This window comes from Linepithema humile, chromosome 2 (assembly GCF_040581485.1).
Source record: "Linepithema humile isolate Giens D197 chromosome 2, Lhum_UNIL_v1.0, whole genome shotgun sequence".
Classification (NCBI taxonomy): Eukaryota; Metazoa; Arthropoda; class Insecta; order Hymenoptera; family Formicidae; genus Linepithema; species Linepithema humile.
Window position 1 is genome coordinate 11455172 of NC_090129.1, and position 27423 is coordinate 11482594.

Sequence of the window (27423 nt, forward strand, 5' to 3'; positions counted from 1 at the left end):
ATGTAAAGATTTCACAAAAAATTAAACTTTTTGATATAAGAAGTTTATAAAAAAAACATTAAAGAATAGTTAAATAAAGTACAATATAAGCGCGTGCGGATAAGATCAGCGGGATTTCGAGCCTAAGCACATCTCACGCACACACAAAACGCTGTACCTGTGTGACGCGCGCTCGGCTAAAAGTAAGTTCAGCGGGTCGACCGAGCGTAACAGATAGATAGAATTGACGGCCCGGATCAAAGAATTCGCCCAGCGCTTGAAATCCTGTAAAAGTATTGTCCAAATGTCTCAGAGCATGAAAATTTTGAAAGTCGCAACATTAATTTTTTTAAATATAGGTTTGTAGAGATCGACGAGACGGAACTTTTTTCTATTTGCAGTTTTTTTGTTCGATGCTTATTTTTAATAATAAAAATAAAAAACTGAAAAATTTTTATCCTTAAATTCAATAAGATTTTAAGATATAAATCGTCGTAATTTGGCCAAATTTTATTGAAATTGTTTGAAATTTGGTATACGCATGCAGTATAGTCTAGCGATGCCTACAAAACAATAAAGAAGCTGAAAATCGCCTATTGTTTAATAATAATTAATTGCAAATTGAGGTCAATCGGTAACCATGTTTTTTTAGTTTCGCCGACAAAAAGTATCGAGGGAACTTGAAATTTGGAACAACTTCCAGTGATACATTTGTTCCTCACTACTGAAGGAAGATTTCTGGAAATTTTCAGATTGATTCATTGAAAATTTGCGGAAATATGCATTTTATAAGAAAACATGCGACACCGGCAATGATAGCTTTGTGAGCGCTGAGCACCATCAGGCAGCGTACTCGCCGTTCGGATTTCCAGGACTCGATTTTATAATGATTTTTTAATGGTTATACATTTGAACAATCGCTCACTTCCCACGAAATATCGAAATGATGAACTATTATTTATACGGTTTCTTAATTAAATACTTTTATTATTATTATTTCGAAATATTTCACATACACTCCAGAGACGCGGTTTTTAGGACGATAGTAATTTAACAAATAACAATAGTTAAAGTTGTAAAAAATCATTATAAAATCGAGTCCTGGAAAACCGAACGACGAGTACGCTGCCTGATGGTGCTCAGCGCTCACGAAGCTATTATTGCTGGCGTCGCATGTTTTCTTATAAAATGCATATATCCGCAAATTTTCAATGAATTGATCTGAAAATTTCCAGAAATCTTCCTTCAGTGGTGAGGAACAAATGTATCACTGGAAGTTGTTCCAAATTTCAAGTTCCCTCGATACTTTTTGTCGGCGAAACTAAAAAAACATGGTTACCGATTGGCCTCAATTTGCAATTAATTATTATTAAACAATAGGCGATTTTCAGCTTCTTTATTATTTTGTAGGCATCGCTAGACTATACTGCATGCGTATACCAAATTTGAAATAATTTCAATAAAATTTGGCCAAATTACGACGATTTATATCTTAAAATCTTATTGAATTTGGGGATAAAAATTTTTCAGTTTTTTATTTTTATTATTAAAAATAAGCATCGAACAAAAAAACTGCAAAAAAAAAAGTTTTGTCTCGTCGTACTCTACAAGTCTATATTAAAAAAAAATAAATTCTGCGACTTTCAAAATTGTCATGCTCTGAGACGTTTAGACAATACTTTTACACGATTTGAGCGCAGAGCGAGTTCTTTGATCCGCGCCCTCAATTATTATCTCATTTATTATTTGAAAATAAAATAATTATGTTTTGAAAGTACTTTCAAAATATTTACTATTTGTCAATCGTTTTTCATTACTTTATTTTAGGGAATATTAAATTAGAAAAATGGACTGTCAATTCATTTCGTCGTGCTGGTCTGTGTGCAGATCATTTAATGCTAACTCATTTAAGGGAGAAGGCAAGAAAACATTAAAACGCGATGCTGTGCCAATTCGATTTAATGATTTGATAAATTTAGAAGAAAAATCTGAGGCAGCTATAGAAATAGGAGAGATGCAAAGAGCAAAAAAAGAACAAAACCAAATAAAAGAAATGGAAGAAGTAGGAAATACATATAATAACGCAATTGCAGGAACATCATTTAATATCGATCATAATGATAAAATAAATAAGCAATTATTAGATCGATTCAAACAAACTTATCTTCCAGCAAAATTAAATTTTGACAAATCATTAGAAGAGGAAGATATTACAGAATGGATGCATTTAGAACCTGTAAGATATGAAAACATTGATAAGTGTGATCTGTTAATGACAAAATTGTGAAAAAGAATATAATCCAGAAAAGATAATTAAAAGTTTAAAACGTGAAAATATTCGTTTGCGGCAGACTATAAAGCGTTTAAAATTGCGTTTACAACGTCGCCAAGTACCTAAGAAAAAAATAAATAAAAAAAATAACAAAAAGAAAATACAAAATTTAATTAATGAACAAAATCTGCATCCCGTTGCAAAAGCAATGATTAATTAACAACTCTATACTCCACATGCGGCATATACAGAGGAAGAAAAAACTCTTTTGAAGTAGCTTTTTTATTATTCGGCATCTGCATTGCGTCGTTTACGAAAGGCAGGTTGCAATTTTCCTGCAGAACAAACTATTAGAAGATGGCACGAAGAATTTAATATAATGCCAGGATTTTGTGATGTTCTATTCCGCAAATTGCAGGAAAAAATTTCAAAGTTGCCTGTAGAACAAAGAGTTTGTGCTTTAAAATGGGATGAAATGTATATAAAATCATATGAAGAATACTCATTTAGTCTGGATCAAATAGAAGGACTCGTTGATCTTGGGCCTTTAGGAAGGAAAAGTGAAAGAACAAAATGCGTATTTGTATTTTGTGTGGATAGTATAAATGCGCTTCATCCATGGCTTCAACCGCTAGCATATTTTCTCCCAGGAAAATGTATGAAAGCGGAAGAAATAGTGATTTTAATGAAAGAATGCTTAGATAGATTGAGCAAAACGGGTGTTAATGTACGACTTATAACGTGCGATCAAGGTCCATCAAAGCGCTTATGCTCAACTTGGTGTGCACTCAGATAAGACATATTTTATACATAATGAAAAAAAATATTACGCATCATTTGATTTTTCACATTTGGTAAAAAGATTGGCAAGCTTGTTAAGAAAACATAAATATTTGTATTGCGATGGAAAAATAATAGCATCATATCCCGATTATGAAATAACATGGTCTATTGATTAAGTATGTACTGATAGGAATTATTAGAAAGAAAGAAAAAGAGAAAAAATATCAGGGCGCGAGTGGCTAAGCCGGGAAGCTTTCCCTGATATTTTTTCTCTCTTCCTTTCTTTCTAATAATTCCTATCAGTACATACTGATTCTCCATATGTGAGAACAATGTACTAAAATTTTCATACACTTTAAGTATCTCGAACCAGAAATCGGTGTACAAAGTTAACTGTCTCACGTAAACTAATAAATTAATTTCTTTAAGAAAAATTAAAATTCCGCACTAACATCCCGCGACGGCTCTCAATGCCCTTCTATTATATTATGTGATAGCTATCATTTGAGTCTTTCCTTTATATGTGTTAGATTGTTAATTAAAAATGTATATCTTTGTTTATTTTACATTATGTCGTAATTTTTCGTAAATTGTACTCTAAAATTCAAGATTACAATTTGCACACTTTCTTGCGACGGTTCATAACTATAGTCTTCTCAAATTATAGATGAAAAGATTGTTTTTACTGTTTAGCTTGCATTCGTGTTTAATATGCGAGTATTTTTGCATCTATTATAGTTTACGTGTAAACGCCCAACCCTGGCTTTTACTATTCAAAATAAGTTATTGGTCATTACTGTATGAAATATCTATAAGAGTTTATCATCTTTTTAAATATTGACAAAAATGCAACATTTTATTTACACACGCGCACGCACGCACGCACGCGCGCACACACACACACACACACACACACACACACACACACACACACACACACACACACACAAAATTATAGAAGTAATGTATTAAAATAATTTAAATGTACATTTTCAAATTACACAGGTTATTGAAAATAACTGATCTTTTGCTAAATAAACTGTAAATGCAAAAATAAATGCTACAATACATGTATTTACAATACGTGTGAATTTATATTTCAAATCTGATTGATATACATAATCATGTTTTACAAATATGCATTACCGACACTTTGTAGATATAGCACATATCGGAACCAAAAAGTCGTGGACATAGCACGGAAGAGACCCAAAAGATCGTGGACATTACCTACGGGATTCGTGGACATTGGCTACGTAGTTCAATGTGCACGTTTTGTGCACATAGAAGCGCTAGCCCACAGAAACACAAAAAATGCGGGCATGTCCACTCTCAGTCTTCTCTCTGAGTGAAGTTTCACGTGAATTCAAATAGAGCGTTCTTATATTTAATAGAGACCCTAAAAAAAGAGACTCGCCAACTCGTCATGTGACTGTTAGTGGACTCTGATTGGCTGGTGTATGGATCGCACATTTGTGCCCCGTGCGCACCATAAAGCTACACTGAACTACACTATAACCATGGTATAAAGACAAGGGTATACTCTTGCGCACGCGACCAATCAAAATTGTCAAAGTGTGACGTCACAGATAAGCGGTAAATTTAAAACTACTGTTTCCAAGCAGCTTATATTAGCAGCATTCTCGTCAAATATATTATTTTGATTTCAAATTTGCAGAAAAAAATCTATTTTGAAGTAATATTTTATGAACTAATAAATATCCTGTAATAAAGTATAATATAAATAAACATTATAAACTCTATACAGAAAAATTAAATACAAAATTAACATAAAAATATTAATCTTTTTCGTTAAGGTATTAGTATTTTTTTCTTAGATATTAACATTTTTATCGGTTACGTTTTCACTGAAAAGATTTCACTCAATCATGCGTTTCCAAACATAAACGTCAAGCACTGAGGATTACCATGTTTAGTCGAACCGTTCGGATGGTCTGATTGGCCCCGAGTGTGACGTCACACTTTGACTGCGCAGTGAGTGAATACGAGATGAGCATACCCTTGTATTTATACCATGACTATAACCTATTTTGATGAAGTGTGATGTGGTTAAGATCTATAGAGAGAAGGTTACCTCAGGAAAACCGGTTGTGGGCGAGGGACGATGAAGTAAGGGGGGAGCTAGAAACAGCTTGACGGCGAGGGGTGACGAAAGAAAGGGGGAGCTAGAAACAGCTTGATGGCGAGGGGCGATGAAGGAAGGGGAGAGCATGATGATCTCATCGACAAACAATAGTTGTCTCTCTCTTTCAAAGTTCTTCCTTTTCTAACTGTTTCTAACTCTGTCACTCGCTCTCATTATTGACTTTCATATGGCAGTTTAAGAGGTTATATAGTAAAAATCGAAGGTACGTATATTAATTATTTTGTCTGTTATTTCCCCTAACATATTCAAATGAACAAAACCGAAGAAATAATTTAACCCACATAACCTAAACAATATTTCTTTTATCTAAATACATACAATTTTTATATTTTATTAGCAAATATTTGAAAATTGTTAATACTTTGCAAATTTTATCATATAAATATTCACATTTGCAATGTTGAAACATATATTACAATTTCATTATTTAAGTTTGTATCATAATAAATTTGTGTATGATGCTTTTTATATTACCCTAGAATTGCACTTACATTTATGAATTTCAGTTACAATTTCTTGACAATTTTTGAGGTTTTCACAATTAAATATAAAAAATAAATTTCTTTATAGTATTTCTTTTGTAAATAATGCATATAAACAGTAAATATTATTTTAAAAATAATTTTTAAATATGTACTATTTTTTCTTTTATTTTACTACTTTACAAATTTTTTTTTTTGTGTATATCCCCAAATTACATTTATTTTCATTGATATTACAGTCTAAATACGAGTACAAAGCAATTTGTATTACAAATGCATCTGTTGCAGCGATATTTAACATTATAAACGTTAAATATCTAGCGCTATAATTTGCAATATATGTAATTTATAGCGCCTTTCTAATTTACTTTTCAATTTTTATTACGCAATTTCCAGTGCTATCAATATTTTACAAAATAAAAGTATTTTTTCGATAAAAAGTCAAAGCATTTCTATATTAAAGGAGCGAGAGAAAAAACACTAAAGCGTGCGAGAGAGACAGCTACTGTTTGACGATGAGATCATCATTGCCCCTCTTGCCGCTCACCCCGCTCAGCATTTGCCCCTCTTGCCGCTCGTCCCGTACAGCATTAGCCCCTCCTGCCGCTCGTCCCTCTTTGCGCATGAGGTAACCTTCTCTCTATAGATCTTGGGTAATATTATACTATATATTATAAAGACAAACGTTTCGACCTATATTTACTGCGTTCGGCATTATAAATCTGAGATGCGAGCTAGCAAATGGCGAGCTTGAATCACATGATCTTTGAGCAATCCGAGCACCGATATTAATTCCGAACGATACAGAGCATAGAACTGTCAGAGTTATGTAAAACTGTTAGTTAAGGTTATAAGATTACAAGATCTTTTTATGTGAATGTTTAACATATCGTCAACCATATATTTTTCTGGTTTTTTGATATTAAAGATTACAAGATTATAAAAGATTTAAGGTTACAAGATTGAGACTAGAAGAAAAATTAAAATTGGATATTTATTTTTTAATAAAATATAAAAAAATAAAAAATAGATGAAATGGTTTTTATTATTAATTTTGCTCAAGACATATTTTTTGATGACAGTGATGATGAAAATAAAAAGTTAAATATTGCTAAAGTTTATCAATATGCAGAAATTGTTCCTCGGTTTTCGGATAAGACATTTCAAATGCATTTTCGAATTACAGCGGATACTTTTGAAGATCTGCTTGTAAAAATTCATAGCATTGAAGAAAATAATACACATGTTGGACACAAACTACTCCCGTTAGAAAAACAATTAATGATTACCATTTGGTGCTTAGCAAATATTGAATCTTTCCGGTACACTTACATAATATCATATAAAGACTTGAATATTTATAATTGAAAGAAAACTTATCTACTTTTTTATACTTTCAGATCAGTAGCCGATCGTTTTGATTTTAGCAAAAGTACTTGTTGGGACGTACTATACAGAACTTGTAAAAATATATTACAAGTTAACAGATATAAAATTATATCATGGCCAAATAGAGAACGTGCTCTAAGAATAATGAGACAATTTCAAGAAATTAATGGCTTTCCTAGTAAATATTATAAATCTTTTATTATCTCAATTTCAAATTTTTTAATCTTTTTTTTTTTAGGAATTATCGGAGCCATAGATGGATGTCATATTCGTATATTAAAACCAAAAATAATCCAAATTCTTATTGTAACAGAAAAAATTATCATTCTATTCTTTTACAAGGTGTATGTGACAACAACAAATTATTTCTAAATATTTATACTGGAGAGCTAGGATCTATTCACAACATGAGATTATTTAGAAAATCTGATTTGTATGAAAGAATAAAAAACTCATTAATTGATTTTCCTGAAGATAGCCATCTAGTAGGAGATCTGGCTTATAAGTTATCTTCATATTTATTAGTTGGCTTTAAAAATGTTGGTAGATTAACTAATAGAGAGAAAAATTTTAATCATAAATTATCACAATGTCGTGTAGTAATAGAGAATGCATTCGGATATCTTAAGGGACGTTTCAGACGCTTAAAATATCTTGAGACTATTAAACTTGATCTAATTTGTTTACTAATTATTTCTGCATGTATTATGCATAATATTTGTATTTTAAAAAAAGACTTGCCTGAAGAATTTATAGATGAAATAGAATTGAGAAACGCAAGAGAAGATAATGAGTTTCTGGCAAACATTAATGAAGATCAAGGACATGACGAAGCTTTATTAAAAAGGAGAGAAATTATGAATGTTTTTTCTATTCAAAATGTATAGTTGAAATATTATTTTATTTATAAACGCAAAATTACAAACATAACTGTAATCTAAAGCTTGTTAAAAGTTAAAAACAAAAAAACATTTTATTTTACTTATAAATTTTTACTATTTTTTTAGTCAATAGGTACTTAAAATTCGTAACATTTAACATTATTATAAGAGTTTTTTTTAGTTACACGCATATATCTAAATATAAATGCATATCACACATGAAAATATCACATATTAAATGTTACATATAAACATATACTAACAGTAAGTGTTAACGCATACATGTTATCCTATGTATAGTCATGGAAAAAATAAAATTACTATATTATTCATTATTCATTTTGTTTAAGACTATTTTGTTTACAAAAATTCTTATCTAATAAATCTTTGTTATCTTGTACATACATACATAAAGACTTATTTTTAAACATAACAGAAATACATATTTGACAGAAGAACATAATAAAATTAAAAAAACATTAAAGTAAGATATTTGTATGTATTTTAAGGAACTTTAGTTAAATCACAGTATGAAATTTCGTAGAAAATTTTTACTTACTACAGTATTATAAGTATTATATTATTATATTATTATTGTAATAGAAACCCTTTTTAACTATACACTCATCAAAAACAAAAAAAATAATGCTGTTCCAATTTAATCTGACGATCCTTTTCTAGTATCTTTAGTTTTATTACGAAGTATCTCAATGTATTCATTGAAACAATTCAAAAATTCATCCTGCCTGCGCATTTTTTCTTGGCGTCTTCTTTCTATAGCAGAAGTTGCTGCTGAACGTTTTTTAGAAAAAGAGGACGTATACGTAGATTTTTTTTTATCACTCTAGAGGAGCATTCTTCATCTGTATTAACTACTTCACTTGTGCTTTTATCAGTATTGCTTAATTCTTTCTTAAATACCAGTCCTTTATTACTACTACATGTAGCTACAGGTGTAATTTCTGGTTTATTGTGAAGTATTTTATTCATTATCTCAAAATATTCCCATCGTCTTCGATTTTTCCCTGATGTTGCATTATGTTCTTTAATATCTTTATATATCTTTAACAAGCCTTTCCATTTTGTATCACATTGTTGCCATGTAAATAAAATATCTAATTTATCTTTAAGAGTTTTGGATATTTTCATCCAAACATACTTTTTTCAATGAACTTTGAAATTGGTCTTCATATTCTTCAACTAAGTTAATCAATGCCAAAGTGGATTCAGTTGTCCAAAGTTTCTTTTCTTTAAGATTTTGTAGATTTTGTTCAGATGATTGATTTTCATTCATCTGATCACTCATCTGTTCTACATTTTCTTTATTAGCTTCTATACAAACAGATTGATAAGTATTATCTGTAAAATAAAAAGTTTAAAAATTTTTTAATATTTAAAATTAAAAAAATATATTAACCGGTTCTTTAGTTTTATCCTAAAACGTAAGATGAATAAAAAGCTGTTAAAGCTTTTAACCTAAGCTTTTTACCTAAGCTTTTAACCTAAGCTAACCCCGGTAAAAAAACATCTCATAATTTCCTAGAAAATTTTAAGAATTTTTCATAATTTTATTTTATGAAAAATTCTGAGAAAAAATTTCTTATTTATTCATATTTTTAAAACATTTTTTAGAAAATTATAAGAAATCTCAGAATAAGAAATCTCAGAATATTTTCCATTTATACGTATGAGAAATTTTTATCAAATTTGTTTTGAATAAAAATATGAATTATCTCCGTATTATTCAGAATATTTATGTGAAACTTGTAAAAATATTTGATATTTATATAAAACTATAAAAATATTTATATAAAACTTGTAAAAATATTTGATATTTCTAAAGACCTGTGTCCACGATGCAAGAAATTGGTCCAAGTTCTTGGTCTGAGAAATGTATAGCCAATTAAATTGAAGTTCTTATGAAAAAACAGCAAGTTGATTGGTTACACATTTCTTGAAGCAATCCAATCATTTTGGGCCAAGAACTCGAACCAATTTCTTGCATCGTGGACACGGGCTTTAATATATACAGATCTGGAAAATATGAGAAATAATGAATTTATTCATATATTTTCATATATTTTCATTTCTTTTCTGAACTTTTCTGAAAAGTGTGCCAATTCATATAAAAAATCTTAAAATTTTCTGAAAAAGTTATAAAATTTTTGTAAAAAATCTGAAAATTTTTATGAAAAATTCTGAGAATATTTTTTATCAGGGAGATGTTCGTGCTTATTTATTTATTTACATCAATATATCACAGACGTTTCGGCCTTGGCTTAGGCCTTTCTCAATGTGATAAAAACGGTTTTGTTACATTAAAATATAGAGCGTAAAATTAACATAATATCTTATTTTAGTACAGTTTTTTACTATAATCTAAAAAGTAACGTTCGCATTATCTATTCTCATTCACAATTTGAGAATACTTCTCAATTCTCAATTAGTTTCTGACCATAGTTCGTTTATATATTGACTAAGGTTTTTAACACTCTTTTGTAAAGTCTCAACTAAGTTGAAATTGAGAATTGACACATGGCTAGAAAATGACCATCCAATTTTTCTTAATCAACTCTTATTCTTATTGGGTCTCCTTTTACATTCACTGACGGTATTTTTAATAAGTAACATATAATTCATATCGCATCGATCGCCGGATTGCGTTTTGTTATATATCATCGTTTCAACATGCGTCGGAGAGAAATTGTGAATGAGAATAGATAATGCAAACGTTACTTTTTAGATTATAGTAAAAAACTGTATTAAAATAAGATATTATGTTAATTTTATGCTCTATATTTTAATGTAACAAAACCGTTTTTATCACATTGAGAAAGCCAAGGCCGAAACGTCTGTGATATCATATTAATGTAAATAAATAAATGAGCACGAACATCTAGCTTAGGTTCTTAACAGCTTTTTATTCATCTTACGTTTTAAATATTTATTTGTATAAAATAATAACTTAGGCCCCCTATTTTTTATCTTTTAATAATAATCATTGGTTGTGTGTGTGTGTGTGTGTGTAGCTTTTTTTACCATATAAAATGCGCAATGACATCAATCATTATTGTTAAGAAAGAAGGCCCCCCCCCCTTATTTTATTACATTTATTTATATACAACAAAAGTTTCGGTCTAAAAATTAATCAACAAATTCACATTCTTCGCTTTCAAATAATGTTATAACCTCGCAAATTGTCAAGGAAAAATGAATTAAAAAAAACTTACCTTTTTTATTATATAAATATTGTTCACCATCAATTTCTATTATTTCATAAACATTGTTTGTGGATGCAGACATGATTCTGATAACTGTTTACACTGGCTTTTCGTTTAAGTGACACTCTCTACACAAATGTTATTCTACCCTAAAAAGCAGCTACTGTAGGTTATAAATTTTAATTTGGCGCGTAACATTATATTGGGAGCTTTCCACCTAGGAGACACAGGGCGGTATTCATAGTCCGTTCTTATATTCAAGATCGTCTTAAGCACGAACTTATATTCACTCTCTTCGTCAGACACAATCTATGTGTGACGAAGAGAGCGAATATAAGTCCGTGCTTAAGACGATTTTAAATATAAGAACGGACTATGAATACCGCCCACAGATCGACACTGTGTGACACGGTCAAACACTGTGCTTGGATACTTAATGGAATGCGTTTAATTCTGAACTAGACTGCTAGAGTCTGCTTATGGGCGGTATTATGATAATCAACACTTTTTGTAACATATAAACAAGAATGTTGTTGATATAACATTAATAAAATTTTAACATTTTCCTTATTATCCATTTTTTATTATAAAAGAAGTTTTTTCTGAAAATCAATTTTATATATTATTATACTTTTCTTGAAAAATAATATGTATATATAGGTTATAATATATTTTTAATGTCTAATTTAATCTGCATTAAAACTAATAATAACTACTTATGTAAATCTTATTAATTATTAATCTTATTAATTTATTTTATTTAAGAATTATATTTCTCTTATTTTTTCAATTCTATAATTACTTACTAAAATATTATTTATATTGTTCACAGTATCTCGTATCACTATAAGTATCTTATATTTTGTCTTGACAGATAGTAAAAGAAACTAGTAAAATCTAATAACTCGCAATAACTCGTACCGAAAAATGGGACGCAACACATTTTTTCGTTCGAGCTTCTTATTCGAGTTTTGCATCCAAGTTCAGTGTGTACATGATCCGAGTTCTAGTAACTTTCCCTCGGTCCGAGATCTCGGACCGAGTTCTAGCATCGTGGACACAAGGCTTCAGTCCGAGATCTCGGACCGAGTTCTAGTATCGTGGACACCAGGCTTTAGGCCGGTATTCATAGTCCGTTCTTATATTCAAGATCGTCTTAAGCACGAACTTATATTCGCTCTCTTCGTCAGACACAATCTATGTGTGACGAAGAGAGCGAATATAAGTCCGTGCTTAAGACGATTTTAAATATAAAGCCTAATTGAATTTGTTGAGTTTATAGAGCAAATTTTATTGTAATAAAAAAATGTCAACTGCAAATCAGTCTATGAAAGAAACAAATAATGTTGGTATGTATGTTGGTATACCTCTTTAATAGATATAATTATATATATATGTATATAATTATATTTATTAAACTCAACAAATTCAATGAATTTAACTCAAACAATACAAGACAGCGTCGAGTTGTCATGAATCATAAAGGTTCTAGATGGTTATGTATATCTCATTTTTCGGTCCTAGTGAAACTAACTCGAACTTGAATTATCGTAAACACCCTAGGTTTTCTTACAGATGTTTTTAAGACATTTGTGCTACCTGGGTGCACATATACATATGTATGAATGCATTATTTTATTAATTCCGTAAAAAAAGTACATTTTTTTGCGGATAAAAAAAACTTTTCTTTTATTGTTTCTTAAACGTTTTTTTGTCGGAAAAATAACGTTTTTTTGATCGTTCCTTAAACGTTTTTTTGTCAGAAAAATAACATTTTTTAAAATGTATTTCAGGTTGACATTTTTATCAATGAGAAACGTTTTTTAGAACCGTTATGAAACGTTTTAAAGAAACATTTGTGAAACGTTTCTGAAACGTACATGTGCTACCTGGGTTACTTGTCAATTGCTCCAGTTGCTTTGAAACAGCCAAAACAGCATTGCCGCTATGTTCATAGCCAGTCATGATGTAAAAATATGTAGAGTCGGAACACGCCGACTCGATATGCCTTGACACCCGCGCAAGTTCATGTGTTAAGGCATTAGTGTGACCAGAGGTTTGTTCTTTATAGCTGAACTGGCTGCACTAGTTCAGAGTTTATCTTTCTCCTTCCAATGTGGAAGGAAAAAGATAAACTCTGAACTAGTGCAGCCAGTTCAGCTATAAAAGGTTTGTTTTTTATTCCTACACTGAACTGAACTAGAACTAAACTAAAACTAGGGAGTTTAAGCAAGGATTGAGAGTGCAGACTGAAAAAGTGCAAGAATAAAAAACACTGCAGTGCAAAAATAATGTGTGACAATATAATAAATAAAATAGTAGTATTGGAATTAATAGAATCTTCTGACGAAGATGATCATTAACGATACAGATTATTATTTAACGATACAGATTTATATATTTAAATTTTAAACATTATATTTTAAACATTATACATTAAAATAAAAGTTAAGTCTTGTTGTTAAGTTTTTTATTTACAAAAATTCTTACTTACAATTTCATACTTACAATTTAATTATCTATTTATGGCGCCTATTTCTTAGGCTGCTGTTCTTGCACTGCTTGCACTGGCTCTAGACCTGAGGTCTGTTTTTTATAGCTGAACTGGCTGCACTAGTTCAGAGTTTATCTTTCTCCTTCCAATGTGGAGGGAAAAAGATAAACTCTGAACTAGTACAGCCAGTTCAGCTATAAAGAACAGACCTCTAGTGCAATCAGTTCAGTGAACTATTACACTAAGTTCCGCTACACTGTCATAACGAACAGCGTCAGTAATACCAGTTCTGCAATAAAGAACGCTTCAGTGTACACTTTTTGAACTAGTGCAGCCAGTTCAGGAATAAAAAACAAACCTAAAGAACAAACCTCAGGTGTACATACATTACTGATCTCACTGTAATGGCCGGAGCACAGACTTTTGCATAAAGCATAACGCATAAGCATAAGGAAATTGATTGGTCCATTTCCTTATGCATTTGCTTATGCTTATATATAGACCAATCAATTTCCTTATGCTTATGCGTTATGCTTTATGTAAAAGCTTGTGCTCTCGGCTTAAGGGTGCTGTTCCATGACAAACAGAACTTCGGAAATCGGAATCTCGGAAAAGTACTAGAGAGGTATCAACCAATCAGAATCATGTAAGATTCCGACTTTTTCGTTGGCTGGGTTCCCCATGGATTGACTTTTACGGAAAACGGAACGGTATTCTAACCTCAAATTATCTTTTAATTTAGAAAATGTCTTGATTATTTTATATTATAATAAAAAATATATGTAAATTTTATTTTTTTTTCTTTATGTATTTTTTTATAATAATAATTTTTTTTTTTTTTAAACAATAACAATAAATTTTTTAATTTTACAGAATTCCGGAAATATATTAGTGCATGGCGAACCCAGCAATAAAAATTCCGTACCGACTTGTGACGTCTAATGTAACACGACACACACACACACACACACACACACACACACACACACACACACGCACGCACACGCGCGCGCGCACGCACGCACGCACGCAAGTTTTAAACAATTTTTTTTTTAAACTTTTTTTAAACATTTTAAAATGTTTATATATATATAATATATATATATTATTATTATTTTAGTGAAATACAAAAGATTATTGAGATCGTAGTTTTATAAGACATTTATTGTTAATGAATAATTATTCGGTAAGTAATAAAATGATGATGCTTAAATGATGGTTTTATTAATTTATTTTTGGAAGTACCAGCTGCACCGCTCCTTTGAGTAAATTCCTGAATTTTTTTGTAACTATTTAATGACTTCCGATAACGATCTTTGAGATAATTCCATCTTTTTTCCGCTTCTATTGGTGTATACATTCCTGAAATATAAATTTACAATATACTTATAAAAGAAAATTTCTGTTTATATATATAGCATCGCGATACTACCGTGTCGCTTGATATTTTTTAAATATAATTAACTATAAGTATAAATCTTATCTTAAATAAATATATTTAATAAATGAATATTTTACCATTTAAATTTTCAGTTACTTTCTTCCATAAATCATTTTTTTGTCGAGTTTGTTCTTTTAAAGGCATTTGATAATCATATAATGGAGGTCTCTTTTGAACAGCATTTATTAAATCTTCATCAAGTGCTTGTTTATTTGTGTAATAGAATGCATTACTGTGCATATTTTCTGCCTCTTCATTTTCTAATGTTTTTGTACTGTTTTCTTCTTTATCATTTTCTTGATTTAAATCAGTATCTAAAAGGTAATATATATATTATTAAATTTTACATTAATTTTACATTAATTAATAATAAAAAAAAAGTAAAATTTATTGTACCTTGTATGAAAATATGTCTTTTATCATCTGCAACCAACACTTATCTTTATCAAAAATTGTCAAACATGTATGTGAGGCGACTTGATTTTCTTTTAATACCCAGTTACAACAGCCACATATGTATTGCTTTTGGAAATAATAAAAAATTAATTTTCTTAAATTAAAATATTTTTTAATATTTTTATTATTATAATATTTAATCAGTTATTCAATAATATGACCTAACCTATAAACTTTGTATTTACAATATATATATTTGACTTTTTTAATTAAATATATTTTACACAATAATATACAAAATTATGGTAAATTGAAATTACACCACTGACCTTTACCTTTTCACTCATGATGGGAAATAAATTACATGATAAATACACGATAATATCCGATAAAACGTTGCATGTATATGCTTCTCAACTTGTCTCAAGTAAAAATATGTAAGTAGTGCTAGAAAATAAAATTCACTAGATGATTCTGAGAGATTGGTTGATTTCCACTGTAGTACTTTTCCGCGATTCCGATTTCCGAAGTTTTGTTTGCCATGGGACAGCACCTTAACGGAACAGTAGTTGAAAAGAGATATATTTATCATATCTCTTTTCCTCTACTGTTCCGTTACTGTTCCGTTCCGCTATTTCTTTTTCCATGGGGATATAGTCTAAGACTTTTCGATAGTCAACCGACAGGCGGCGTCAGCAATTGGCTGCCAGCGATTCCTCGACGTGCAATATATCGACACTCGAACGATACGATCAGTCGCTGCTTCCGTACGACAGTGTTGCTAGACGGGACGCTTTTTTTCACGAACGCACTTGAGAATCGGCCTCAATGGTGTACTAATTGAGGAAAAAAAAGGGCACTTGTAAACCCTTCTATTAAAAAATTATTAGAAAATTTTGTTTATCGTTAAAAAGTGATAAAAAGTAATAAAATAATAATAAATTAAACGCATGTAAATATTATGTTTATTTTTATAATAATAAAATAATTAATAATATTAATAAAAATAAGCTAAAAAAGGAAAGGATGTTTAAATAATTGTTAATAACATTTTAATAACAATAAAATATTTTATTTGGCAAAATTATTTTCCCGCTTTGCAAGAACTTCTTTAATAATATTGGTGCACTTTGATCGAGCCAATGAAAGATCTTGCACGATTGAAGAATCTATACAAATGTCTTTTAAGAAAGGAACTAAGTGATCTGCGGTATAAAGAGCAACGTTATGTTCAGAATAAAAAGCTGCTAATTTAATTTTGGCTCGTTTAACGTTTTCAATATGAGAATTTTTGGAATGTTGGCTTTGGCTTTGACTTATTTGAGAATTACTGTCACAATTTTTAATATGTTTAGCCCTTTGTGAATGTCGTATTAAATCTGATTTACAGCATCTAATGGTAATATTGCACAAGTTACAAATTGCCTTATTTTCCGTAGGATGAGGAGCCAGCCATCCTTTAAATAAATCGTCAGCTAACCAAGAATTTTGAAAATTTTTAATATGCGTCTTTTTAATGGCTCCTTTTGAACTATCCATATTTCGCGTAACAAAAAATACATAGAAATATATATATGATATAAATATTATTATTTTTTACATGTACTCACCTAACTTTCTCCTGTAGCCTGTCAAACGTCTAACTTTTCGCGCCAGCAACCAACACTATAAGCCGTATACACCGCTGGATTCATAGCTGCAGTGCTGCGCATGCGCGAGAAAAAGCGTCCCGTCTAGCAACACTGCCGTACGAAGCCGGATGCGGCGAGCGATCCAGAACATTCTGGAATATACGGGACCGGCTTCTTTTTCCGGAGTCACATGTAAAACGGCACTCTGTTCGGAGCCGGCACTAGAGTCAGTCGAAATAAAATTGTCAGTGAATTAAATCTAGTCTCGCGGGCGGTTAACTAATATTAAGTGTATTCTGCATTTTGCAATAAAGACCATTTATCATACTGTTAATAAAGAAGTTTATTCGTATTACTGATATTCATTTGTCTAGTCGTTTTATCGTTTATTGAGTAACTTTCATCACTATTCGGAGAATCCGAATGTACGAATAGAAAATTATTGAACGGAAGAAGAAAGAACGAGAGAAAAAATATCAGGACGCGAGTGACTAAGTTGGGAAATAATTAAAAGTTTTACAGGTATGTAAAAATCTTTCGAGTCGATAGACATAAATGCCAAAGTAAGCATGGTTAAACGAATAAGGCGAGTGGCAAGAACATATTAGTATATGTTAAATTTACACTTTGTTGTAATATTGCAAAATGACTTCATTTTTCTATTGACAATAGCAAATCTGAATTATTTAAAAAATTGTTAGTTTAACATATGCGAATATATTAATAAATATAAAATATTATTTTTCAGACAAAAAAAGATTATCTGATAATTTACACTGTTAAAAACAAATGCGGAAAAAAGAAAAAAAAGTTACGAGAAACAAATCTTGAACACGGGATTTTTAATATTCCAGCCATTTGCCTTAGAAACACTTATTTTTTAGCCTTTCGGCTGCGTTTGCTTTGGACGCTTACGTGCTGAAAGCGTTATTCTATCTCTTTTTGACGTATAATGAGCCGACGCAGCCATTGTTTGTTGCGTCGGCTCGGTGGAAGGGAGACGTTTGTTCTCTTCCAATGGTCGACCGAATCGAGCGCACACGGACACGTGACGTCATCGGTTCTCGGTTGTGTTTGTATGATGCTTGCCGCTTGTTTCTGGTAACTCTGCTGGTGATCGGCCCGAGAGGCAATTGTAAAGCCCGTATTAAGCCTTGTGTCCACGATGCTAGAACTCAATCCGAGATCTCGGTCCGAGTTCTCGAACAATAATATTTATACTTGGCTGAATATAGTTAGCGTTGTAATCGAGTTACGATTCTTTACGATGATTTTCTGATCTATGTTATAGAAAACTCATATCTTCAAACAACCATCAAGTTGGTTTATAGATATCGGTTGCGTTCCGTTTTGCGCATAGCACGCATCGTTCGCATCGCTAATGCTTAGCGCATTGGCTGCGTTTCGTTTCATTATGCGCATGATACATGCTTTGAAACGGAACGATATTGAACGCATTAGAAGCGGAAAATCAAGGGCGGTATTCATAGTCCCTTCTTATATTCAAAATCGTCTTAAGCACGGACTTATATTCGCTCTCTTCGTCAAACATAGATTGTGTCTGACAAAGAGAGCGAATATAAGTTTGTGCTTAAGACGATCTTGAATATAAGAACGGACTATGAATACCGGCCCAAAATGGATTCCACAATAAATTGCGCTATCAATGTGACAATGTTTTTAATTGATGAAATGAGTGACAGTAATAGTAGTGAATCATCAATGACTCTTCCATTATGACTCTTCCTATTTTGACACTTTTTACAATATCGCTATCAATCGCCATATGCAATTACGCAATCGCATGGAACGCATAAGCTGCTGCAACTCAAACTTGAGGTAGCTGATGCGTGTATTATGCGCTGCAAGTGGTGGGGATCTAGGGAATTCTAAGCGCTGTTCATGCGCGCATTGAGTGAAACGGAACGTTTTCTATGTAATTCGTGCGCATAATGTGCGAAACGGAACGCAACCATCATCAAGTGATGCACCGCTTGATTTTGAATGTTTTATTTTATTTAGATGGTCCAGATATTGTGATCTTAAATTATTAATTTTTTTTTTTGCAATTTTAGTTGTTAGTGGTTGTCCTGTTAATTCTTTGTACTGATTACAGATTATCTGTAAAGCTTGATCTCGTTTCATACGATTATGATAATCAACACTTTTTGTAACATATAAACAAGAATGTTGTTGATATAACATTAATAAAATTTTAACATTTTCCTTATTATCCATTTTTTATTATAAAAGAAGTTTTTTCTGAAAATCAATTTTATATATTATTATACTTTTCTTGAAAAATAATATGTATATATAGGTTATAATATATTTTTAATGTCTAATTTAATCTGCATTAAAACTAATAATAACTACTTATGTAAATCTTATTAATTATTAATCTTATTAATTTATTTTATTTAAGAATTATATTTCTCTTATTTTTTCAATTCTATTAATTCTAATTACTTACTAAAATATTATTTATATTGTTCACAGTATCTCGTATCACTATAAGTATCTTATATTTTATCTTGACAGATAGTAAAAGAAACTAGTAAAATCTAATAACTCGCAATAACTCGTACCGAAAAATGGGACGCAACGCATTTTTTCGTTTGAGCTTCTTATTCGAGTTTTGCATCCAAATTCAGTGTGTACATGATCCGAGTTCTAGTAACTTTCCCTCAGTCCGAGATCTCGGACCAAGTTCTAGTATCGTGGACACAAGGCTTTAGACCAAGATCTATAGAGAGAAGGTTATCTCAGGCAAACCGGTTGTGGGCGAGGGACGATGAAGTAAGGGGGGAGCTAGAAACAGCTTGGTGGCGAGGGGCGATGAAGGAAGGGGAGAGCATAATGATCTCATCGACAAACAGTAGCTGTCTCTCTCTTTCAAAGTTTTTCCTTTTCTAACTGTTTCTAACTCTGTCACTCGCTCTCATTATTGTCTCTTTTATGTATCAATTTAAGAGGTTATATAGTAAAAATCGAAGGTACGTATATTAATTATTTTGTCTGTTATTTCCCCTAACATATTCAAATGAACAAAACCGAAGAAATAATTTAACTTACATTTATGAATTTTAGTTACAATTTCTTGACAATTTTTGAGATTTTCACAATTAAATATAAAAAATAAATTTTTTAATAGTATTTCTTTTGTAAATAATGCATATAAACAGTAAATATTATTTTAAAAATAATTTTTAAATATGTACTATTTTTTCTTTTATTTTACTACTTTACAAATAATGTTTTTTGTGTATATCCTCAAATTATATTTTATTTTCATTGATATTACAGTCTAAATACGAGTACAAAGCAATTTGTATCACAAATGCATCTGTTGCAGCGATATTTAACATTATAAACGTTAAATATCTAGCGCTATAATTTACAATATATGTAATTTATAGCGCCTTTTTAATTTACTTTTCAATTTTTATTACGCAATTTCCAGTGCTATCAATATTTTACAAAATAAAAGTATTTTTTCGATAAAAAGTCAAAGCATTTCTATATTAAAGGAGCAAGAGAGAAAACACTAAAGCGTGCGAGAGAGACAGCTACTGTTTGACGATGAGATCATCATTGCCCCCCTCTTGCCGCTCGCCCCGCTCAGCATGTGCCCCTCTTGCCGCTCGTCCCTCTTTGCGCGTGAGGTAACCATCTCTCTATAGATCTTGGTATTAAACTACGCATTGAAGACTAAGATTGTAGATTGAAGATTGAAATTTGATCAATCAAGACAAAGAACTTTTAGCTCTTTTTGTTTCGATTGATAAAATTTCAATCTTTAATCTTCAATCTTCAATTTTCAATGCGTCTGATACGGGCTTAAGAGCCTCCAGATTTATATGATGGATCAACCTTTAGGTTTGGGTATGAAATTAGTTTTGCCGAGGTGGCGCGCTTATCTCGGTGGAGGTAGAGTTCCTATATATAAGGCCGGAGCACAGACTTTTGCATAAAGCATAACGCATAAGCATAAGGAAATTGATTGGTCCATTTCCTTATGCATTTGCTTATGCTTATATATAGACCAATCAATTTCCTTATGCTTATGCGTTATGCTTTATGTAAAAGCTTGTGCTCTCGGCTATAGAGTCTGGCCACGCTTGTGTTTATTTTTATTGATCGAAACAAAGTTTGGAAAAACATGGCGGAACCAATAGGAATCCTTATAGAAAGTATAATAATTTGAAAAGAAATAGAACAAGAAAATTAATAACAATTAATATTATTTTTTTCTAGAAATTTTTTAATTGAAAAATAAAGAAAAATTAACTAGTAATACTTAAAGGGTGTTTACGATAATTCAAGTTCGAGTTAGTTTCACTAGGACCGACAATGAGATATACATAACCATCTAGAACCTTTATGATTCATGACAACTCAACGCTGTCTTGTATTGCTTGAGTTAAATTCATTGAATTTGTTGAGTTTAATAAATATAATTATATACATATATATATAATTATATCTATTAAAGAGGTATACCAACATACATACCAACATTATTTGTTTCTTTCATAGACTGATTTGCAGTTAACATTTTTTTATTACAATAAAATTTGCTCTATAAACTCAACAAATTCAATTAATTTAACTCAAGCAATACAAGACAGCGTTGAGTTGTCATAAATCATAAAGATTCTAGATGGTTATGTCTATCTCATTTTTCGGTCCTAGTGAAACTAACTCAAACTTGAATTATCGTAAACACCCAAAATCATATCATTACAGTATATATTTAGTTACAGTATATATTATTATTACTTATATATTCAGTATCACAATAATGTTTGTATCACAATAATAAATAAAACTTATTTAAATAAAACTTATTATAAATAAAACTTATTGTAAATAAAACTATTAAAAACAATGTGAGGTTAGAATTACAATTTTTATGACAAATTCTACTTCTTTATAATATCATTATTCTTAGATATTTTATTTTAGAAACCATATACCAAATAATTGTACTTACTTTTATAGGCTTTACTCTGCTTTTATTAATACTATCAATTTGTAGTCGAATAAGGTGTAGTCAATGAAAGTTTTATTCCATAAATATGGTAAACACAAGATGCGTCTATGCATATACCGCTGTTATGTTTTTCCAAAACTAATCGAGTGGCCAGACTCTATATATAGGGACTCTAGCTGGAGGTGCGTGCATCTAGCGACTACATGGTGATTGGCTGACAATCGCGGGATATAGCGACCGGCTCGGGGTCTTTTTTTGTCTTTGACCGAACTTTAGGGCCACTTTTTCCAACGTCGGTTAACTTTAACCGACTGGTCACTTTTCAGAATAGCCAACTAAAAACTCGAAACTTGTATATGTATATGTATATACAAGTTTCGAGTTTTAAGTTGACTATTCTGAAAAGTTACCAGTCGGTTAAAGTTAACCGACGTTGGAAAAAGTCAAGATCTATAGAGAGAAGGTTACCTCAGGAAAACCGGTTGTGGGCGAGGGACGATGAAGTAAGGGGGGAGCTAGAAACAGCTTGACGGCGAGGGGTGACGAAGGAAAGGGGGAGCTAGAAACAGCTTGATGGCGAGGGGCGATGAAGGAAGGGGAGAGCATGATGATCTCATCGACAAACAATAGTTGTCTCTCTCTTTCAAAGTTCTTTCTTTTCTAACTGTTTCTAACTCTGTCACTCGCTCTCATTATTGACTTTCATATGTCAGTTTAAGAGGTTATATAGTAAAAATCGAAGGTACGTATATTAATTATTTTGTCTGTTATTTCCCCTAACATATTCAAATGAACAAAACCAAAGAAATAATTTAACCCACATAACCTACACAATATTTCTTTTATCTAAATACATACAATTTTTATATTTTATTAGCAAATATTTGAAAATTGTTAATACTTTGCAAATTTTATCATATAAATATTCACATTTGCAATGTTGAAACATATATTGCAATTTTGTTATTTAAGTTTGTATCATAATAAATTTGTGTATAATGCTTTTTATATTATCCTAGAATTGTACTTACATTTATGAATTTCAGTTACAATTTCTTGACAATTTTTGAGGTTTTCACAATTAAATATAAAAAATAAATTTATTTATAGTATTTCTTTTGTAAATAATGCATATAAACAGTAAATATTATTTTAAAAATAATTTTTAAATATGTATTATTTTTTCTTTTATTTTACTACTTTACAAATGATGTTTTTTGTGTATATCCCCAAATTATATTTTATTTTCATTGATATTACAGTCTAAATACGAGTACAAAGCAATTTGTATTACAAATGCATCTGTTGCAGCGATATTTAACATTATAAACGTTAAATATCTAGCGCTATAATTTGCAATATATGTAATTTATAGCGTCTTTCTAATTTACTTTTCAATTTTTATTACGCAATTTCCAGTGCTATCAATATTTTACAAAATAAAAGTATTTTTTCGATAAAAACTCAAAGCATTTTTATATTAAAGGAGCGAGAGAGAAAACACTAAAGCGTACGAGAGAGACAGCTACTGTTTGGCGATGAGATCGTCATTGCCCTTCTTGCCACTCGCCCCGCTCAGCATTTGCCCCTCTTGCCGCTCGTCCCGCACAGCATTAGCCCCTCTTGCCGCTCGTCCCTCTTTGCGCATGAGATAATCTTCTCTCTATAGATCTTGGGAAAAAGTGGCCCTTAGAGACTCTTTAATAGAGAGTGAGGTTTGTATCGCTCACGCGACTGTAAGGTGAAGTAAGAATAAAGTCTAGTTTCATACGGAACACGGGTGATCATTGCACATCCCCTTTTTGCTTTCTTAGATTACGTTCCAAAACGTCCTCTTCGAGGAAAATTTTACTTAATATAATATAGTATATGTTACGTGTACTATATATTTCAAGTAAAATGTTAATCGGAAAGGCCATTTTAGAACCTAACCTTAAAGTGCTTTTCTGACGATTATGACCAAGATCTATAGAGAGAAGGTTACCTCAGGCAAACCGGTTGTGGACGAGGGACGATGAAGTAAGGGGGGAGCTAGAAACAGCTTGACGGCGAGGGGCGACGAAGTAAGGGGGGAGCTAGAAACAGCTTGTAGGCGAGGGGCGACGAAGGAAGGGGAGTGCATGATGATCTCATCGACAAACAGTAGCTGTCTCTCTCTTTCAAAGTTCTTCCTTTTCTAACTGTTTCTAACTCTGTACGCATTAAATTTTATAATATTGCCAAAAAAAATCACAAGCACGTAGGTGATAAGAGGAAAGATAAAGATAATCAAAGAAGAGTCGCCAATAAATATAAAAAAATTATTAATTAATTTAACGCAATTCACAGATTAATACAACATATATAGATGTATTTTTATTATTATAGATACTTATAAAATTTTATAATCACAATATTGCCGCATATTTAATGATCCCTAATATATACCCCATCATATTTGTTTTAAAGAATTATTTTAAGATTTCAACAGAAACATTTCAATAATATTTTATTAGTAAATATTTGAAAATTGTTAACACTTTGTAAATTTTATCATATAAATATTCACATTTACAATGTTGAAACATATATTACAATTTCATTATTTAAGTTTGTATCATAATAAATTTGTGTATAATGCTTTTTATATTACCCTAGAATTGTACTTACATTTATGAATTTCACAGTTACAATTTCTTGACAATTTTTGAGGTTTTTACAATTAAATATAAAAAATAAATCTTTTTATAGTATTTTTTTTGTAAATAATGCATATAAACAGTAAATATTATTTTAAAAATAATTTTTAAATATGTACTATTTTTTCTTTTATTTTACTACTTTACAAATAATGTTTTTTGTGTATATCCCCAAATTATATTTTATTTTCATTGATATTACAGTCTAAATACGAGTACAAAGCAATTTGTATTACAAATGCATCTGTTGCAGCAATATTTAACATTATAAACGTTAAATATCTACCGCTATAATTTGCAATATATGTAATTTATAGCGCCTTTCTAATTTACTTTTCAATTTTTATTATGCAATTTCCAGTGCTATCAATATTTTACAAAATAAAAGTATTTTTTCGATAAAAACTCAAAGCATTTCTATATTAAAGGAGCGAGAGAAAAAACACTAAAGCGTGCGAGAGAGACAGCTACTGTTTGACGATGAGATCATCATTGCCCCTCTTGCCGCTCGCCCCGCTCAGCATTTGCCCCTCTTGCCGCTCGCCCCGCACAGCATTAGCCCCTCTTGCCCCTCGTCCCTCTTTGCGCATGAGGTAACCTTCTCTCTATAGATCTTGGATTATGACTGCGTTCCGAAATTCACTGCCAGTACTGAAAATCTACAATATACGTTACGTAAACTATAGATTTTCAGTACTGGCAGTGAATTTCGGAACACAGCCTATTACGCCACGAGTGGTCTAGCGTTGGGTCTTTGGTAATTTCCCTAAATAAAGAGAAATTATCTTACAGTATATGAGAAATGGAATGTTGCAGATCTATTTTTGTGCGTGCAACGGGAGTGTTTTTTTTGCCATTTCGGTGCTACATAATCCGATCGCCTTTGTTTCGATATTGTCGCGACTGCGTGGTCTTCCCACCATTTTGGATACGTTATGGCTTTTGCAAATCAGTGCGATGACGCGACACGTGATGCAGAATATGCGACGAATCGCGAGAGTAGAATTTTCCATCTATTCACACAGGTGCGATACATCTTTACGTGAGCGGTACGTGAGCGGTTGTAATCCTACAAATATGTTATTATAAAGAAATATAAGACAAATAAGGCCAACGAGCAAAATAAGGTGTTGTAAGATGTAGATATTTTTTCATTAAAATTACACAATCTTAGAAAAATATAAAAAAATGCTGATGACCTTACAACTAGTAATGGGTATTAAGATACTTTAAATTAGTTCTAACATATTATGAAAAATTCAAATCTATTTGAATATTACTTGAATATTACTCAAAGATTACAATCTTAAAAGTCTTGATTTATCTTGAAGGTTTTGAATGTCTTGAAAAGTCTTGAATGTTTTAATTTTTAGAAAGAATAAAATTTTGGAGAGAGAGAGTAATTTTAAAAAGAGTTTAGAGAAAGTAAAAAGATACTAGAATATTATAAATAAATATAACGCATTAAATTTTATTTATTTCTTATCGTTAAACAAGAATTATTTATTAATAATATGGAAACAAAATTTTGTTTACTATCTATAGTATTATCTATAGTATTATTTTCTATCTATTTCTCTAATCTATTTCTCTTTTTATCTAAAATAATTTCTGTTATAAAGAATATTCTATCAAAACTTTTAAAATCTATTAAGACTTCCAAAATTGTACATCTTCGAATAATATTCGAAATGTTTTGAAACAGAGCAATGACTAAATTGATTGAAAACTTGCAAGAGATGTGATTGAATACCCATCACTATTTACAACACTTTTTTTGCTCGTTGTTGACCTTATTTGTTTTATATTGCTTTGCATAATACAAGCTTATTACTTTTACTTATTTTTATATTATTCTATGTTAGAATGTAACCCAAAATTAACTTTTCTAATTTTCAACAATTGTAGCTAATTGTTGATCGTTTGTTGGTTATTGTTGGTCTAATTTTGACGTTTGTTGATTATTAATTTAACCTATTAAATTCAAGACGACAGATCCAACATGGCGGACAGAATAAGAATTTTGAGAATTTTTGTCCTCCATGTTGGATTCGCCATTTTGAATTCGGGAAATCTGATAAGAGATTTGTAATCAGCGACCCAAAAAACTCCTATATACAAATTTGTATAAAAATTAAACTATTTTGAGAATTTTCGTCCGCTATCTTGAATTCGGGAAATCTGATAACAGATTCGTAATCAGCGATCCAAAAAAACCCTATATACAAATTTTTATAAAAATTGAACAATTTTGAGAATTTTCGTCTGCCATGTTGGATCCGCCATCTTGAATTTGGAAAATCTGATAAGAGATTTGTAATCAGCGACCCAAAAAACCTCAGTAGACCCATTTTCATTGGGAATTCATCAAAAGAAATTGTTGTGCTCGAAATAATCGAAAAAAGCGTAACATTAATGGCTTTGGACCGCCATATTGGACGTCGCCTTTAATTTCAAAATACTCATCTATACATTTTGAAGCTTAGGGTCCATGGACGCAAGATTTTCACTTTCCAGAGATATCCTCATCCGATTTCGATGTGAAAATATCGATTGAAAAAAATGTTGGAGTGAAAAAATCGGGTTTTTTTTTTAAATAAACAAACATAACTT

General features: G+C 30.8%; 1 protein-coding gene and 4 long non-coding RNA genes across 10 annotated transcripts in view; 3 read left to right on the forward strand and 2 right to left on the reverse strand.

Moving 5' to 3' along the window:
* Window positions 1-451: 451 nt before the first annotated feature.
* On the forward strand, window positions 452-3062 carry LOC136998155 (uncharacterized). Its single transcript, XM_067350525.1, is given in 2 exon segments — window positions 452-2215; window positions 2217-3062. Coding segments are annotated over 2 exon segments (1221 nt in total). The 5' UTR covers window positions 452-1825; the 3' UTR covers window positions 3048-3062.
* A 3284-nt stretch (window positions 3063-6346) lies between these two features.
* Window positions 6347-8288, forward strand: LOC105669231 (uncharacterized). 3 transcript variants are annotated; one of them, XR_010888788.1, is made up of 4 exons: window positions 6347-6783; window positions 6870-7005; window positions 7084-7250; window positions 7311-8288. It is a non-coding gene; the product is annotated as an uncharacterized lncRNA (long non-coding RNA). The 3 variants fall into 3 exon arrangements; XR_010888787.1 differs by having other exon boundaries at window positions 6348-6530; XR_010888786.1 differs by having other exon boundaries at window positions 6349-7005.
* LOC136998158 (uncharacterized) lies at window positions 7958-11477 on the reverse strand. Its single transcript, XR_010888792.1, has 2 exons — window positions 11184-11477; window positions 7958-9312 (listed from the first exon to the last, which is right to left on the reverse strand). It is a non-coding gene; the product is annotated as an uncharacterized lncRNA (long non-coding RNA).
* Window positions 11478-14814: 3337 nt separating this feature from the next.
* On the reverse strand, window positions 14815-16087 carry LOC105669235 (uncharacterized). Of its 2 annotated transcripts, none has more exons than XR_001100231.2 (4): window positions 15841-16087; window positions 15506-15631; window positions 15187-15423; window positions 14815-15030 (listed from the first exon to the last, which is right to left on the reverse strand). It is a non-coding gene; the product is annotated as an uncharacterized lncRNA (long non-coding RNA). The 2 variants fall into 2 exon arrangements; XR_001100230.2 differs by having other exon boundaries at window positions 15835-16087.
* A 269-nt stretch (window positions 16088-16356) lies between these two features.
* LOC136998157 (uncharacterized) overlaps window positions 16357-27423 on the forward strand; it is a 30542-nt gene continuing 19475 nt past the window's right edge. For 2 of the 3 annotated variants that reach the window (XR_010888789.1, XR_010888790.1), the window contains exons 1-2: window positions 16357-17658; window positions 25627-25859. This is a non-coding gene — a long non-coding RNA (uncharacterized lncRNA). The remainder of the gene's footprint in view (window positions 17659-25626; window positions 25860-27423) is intronic. The other variant, XR_010888791.1, reaches the window with a different exon arrangement.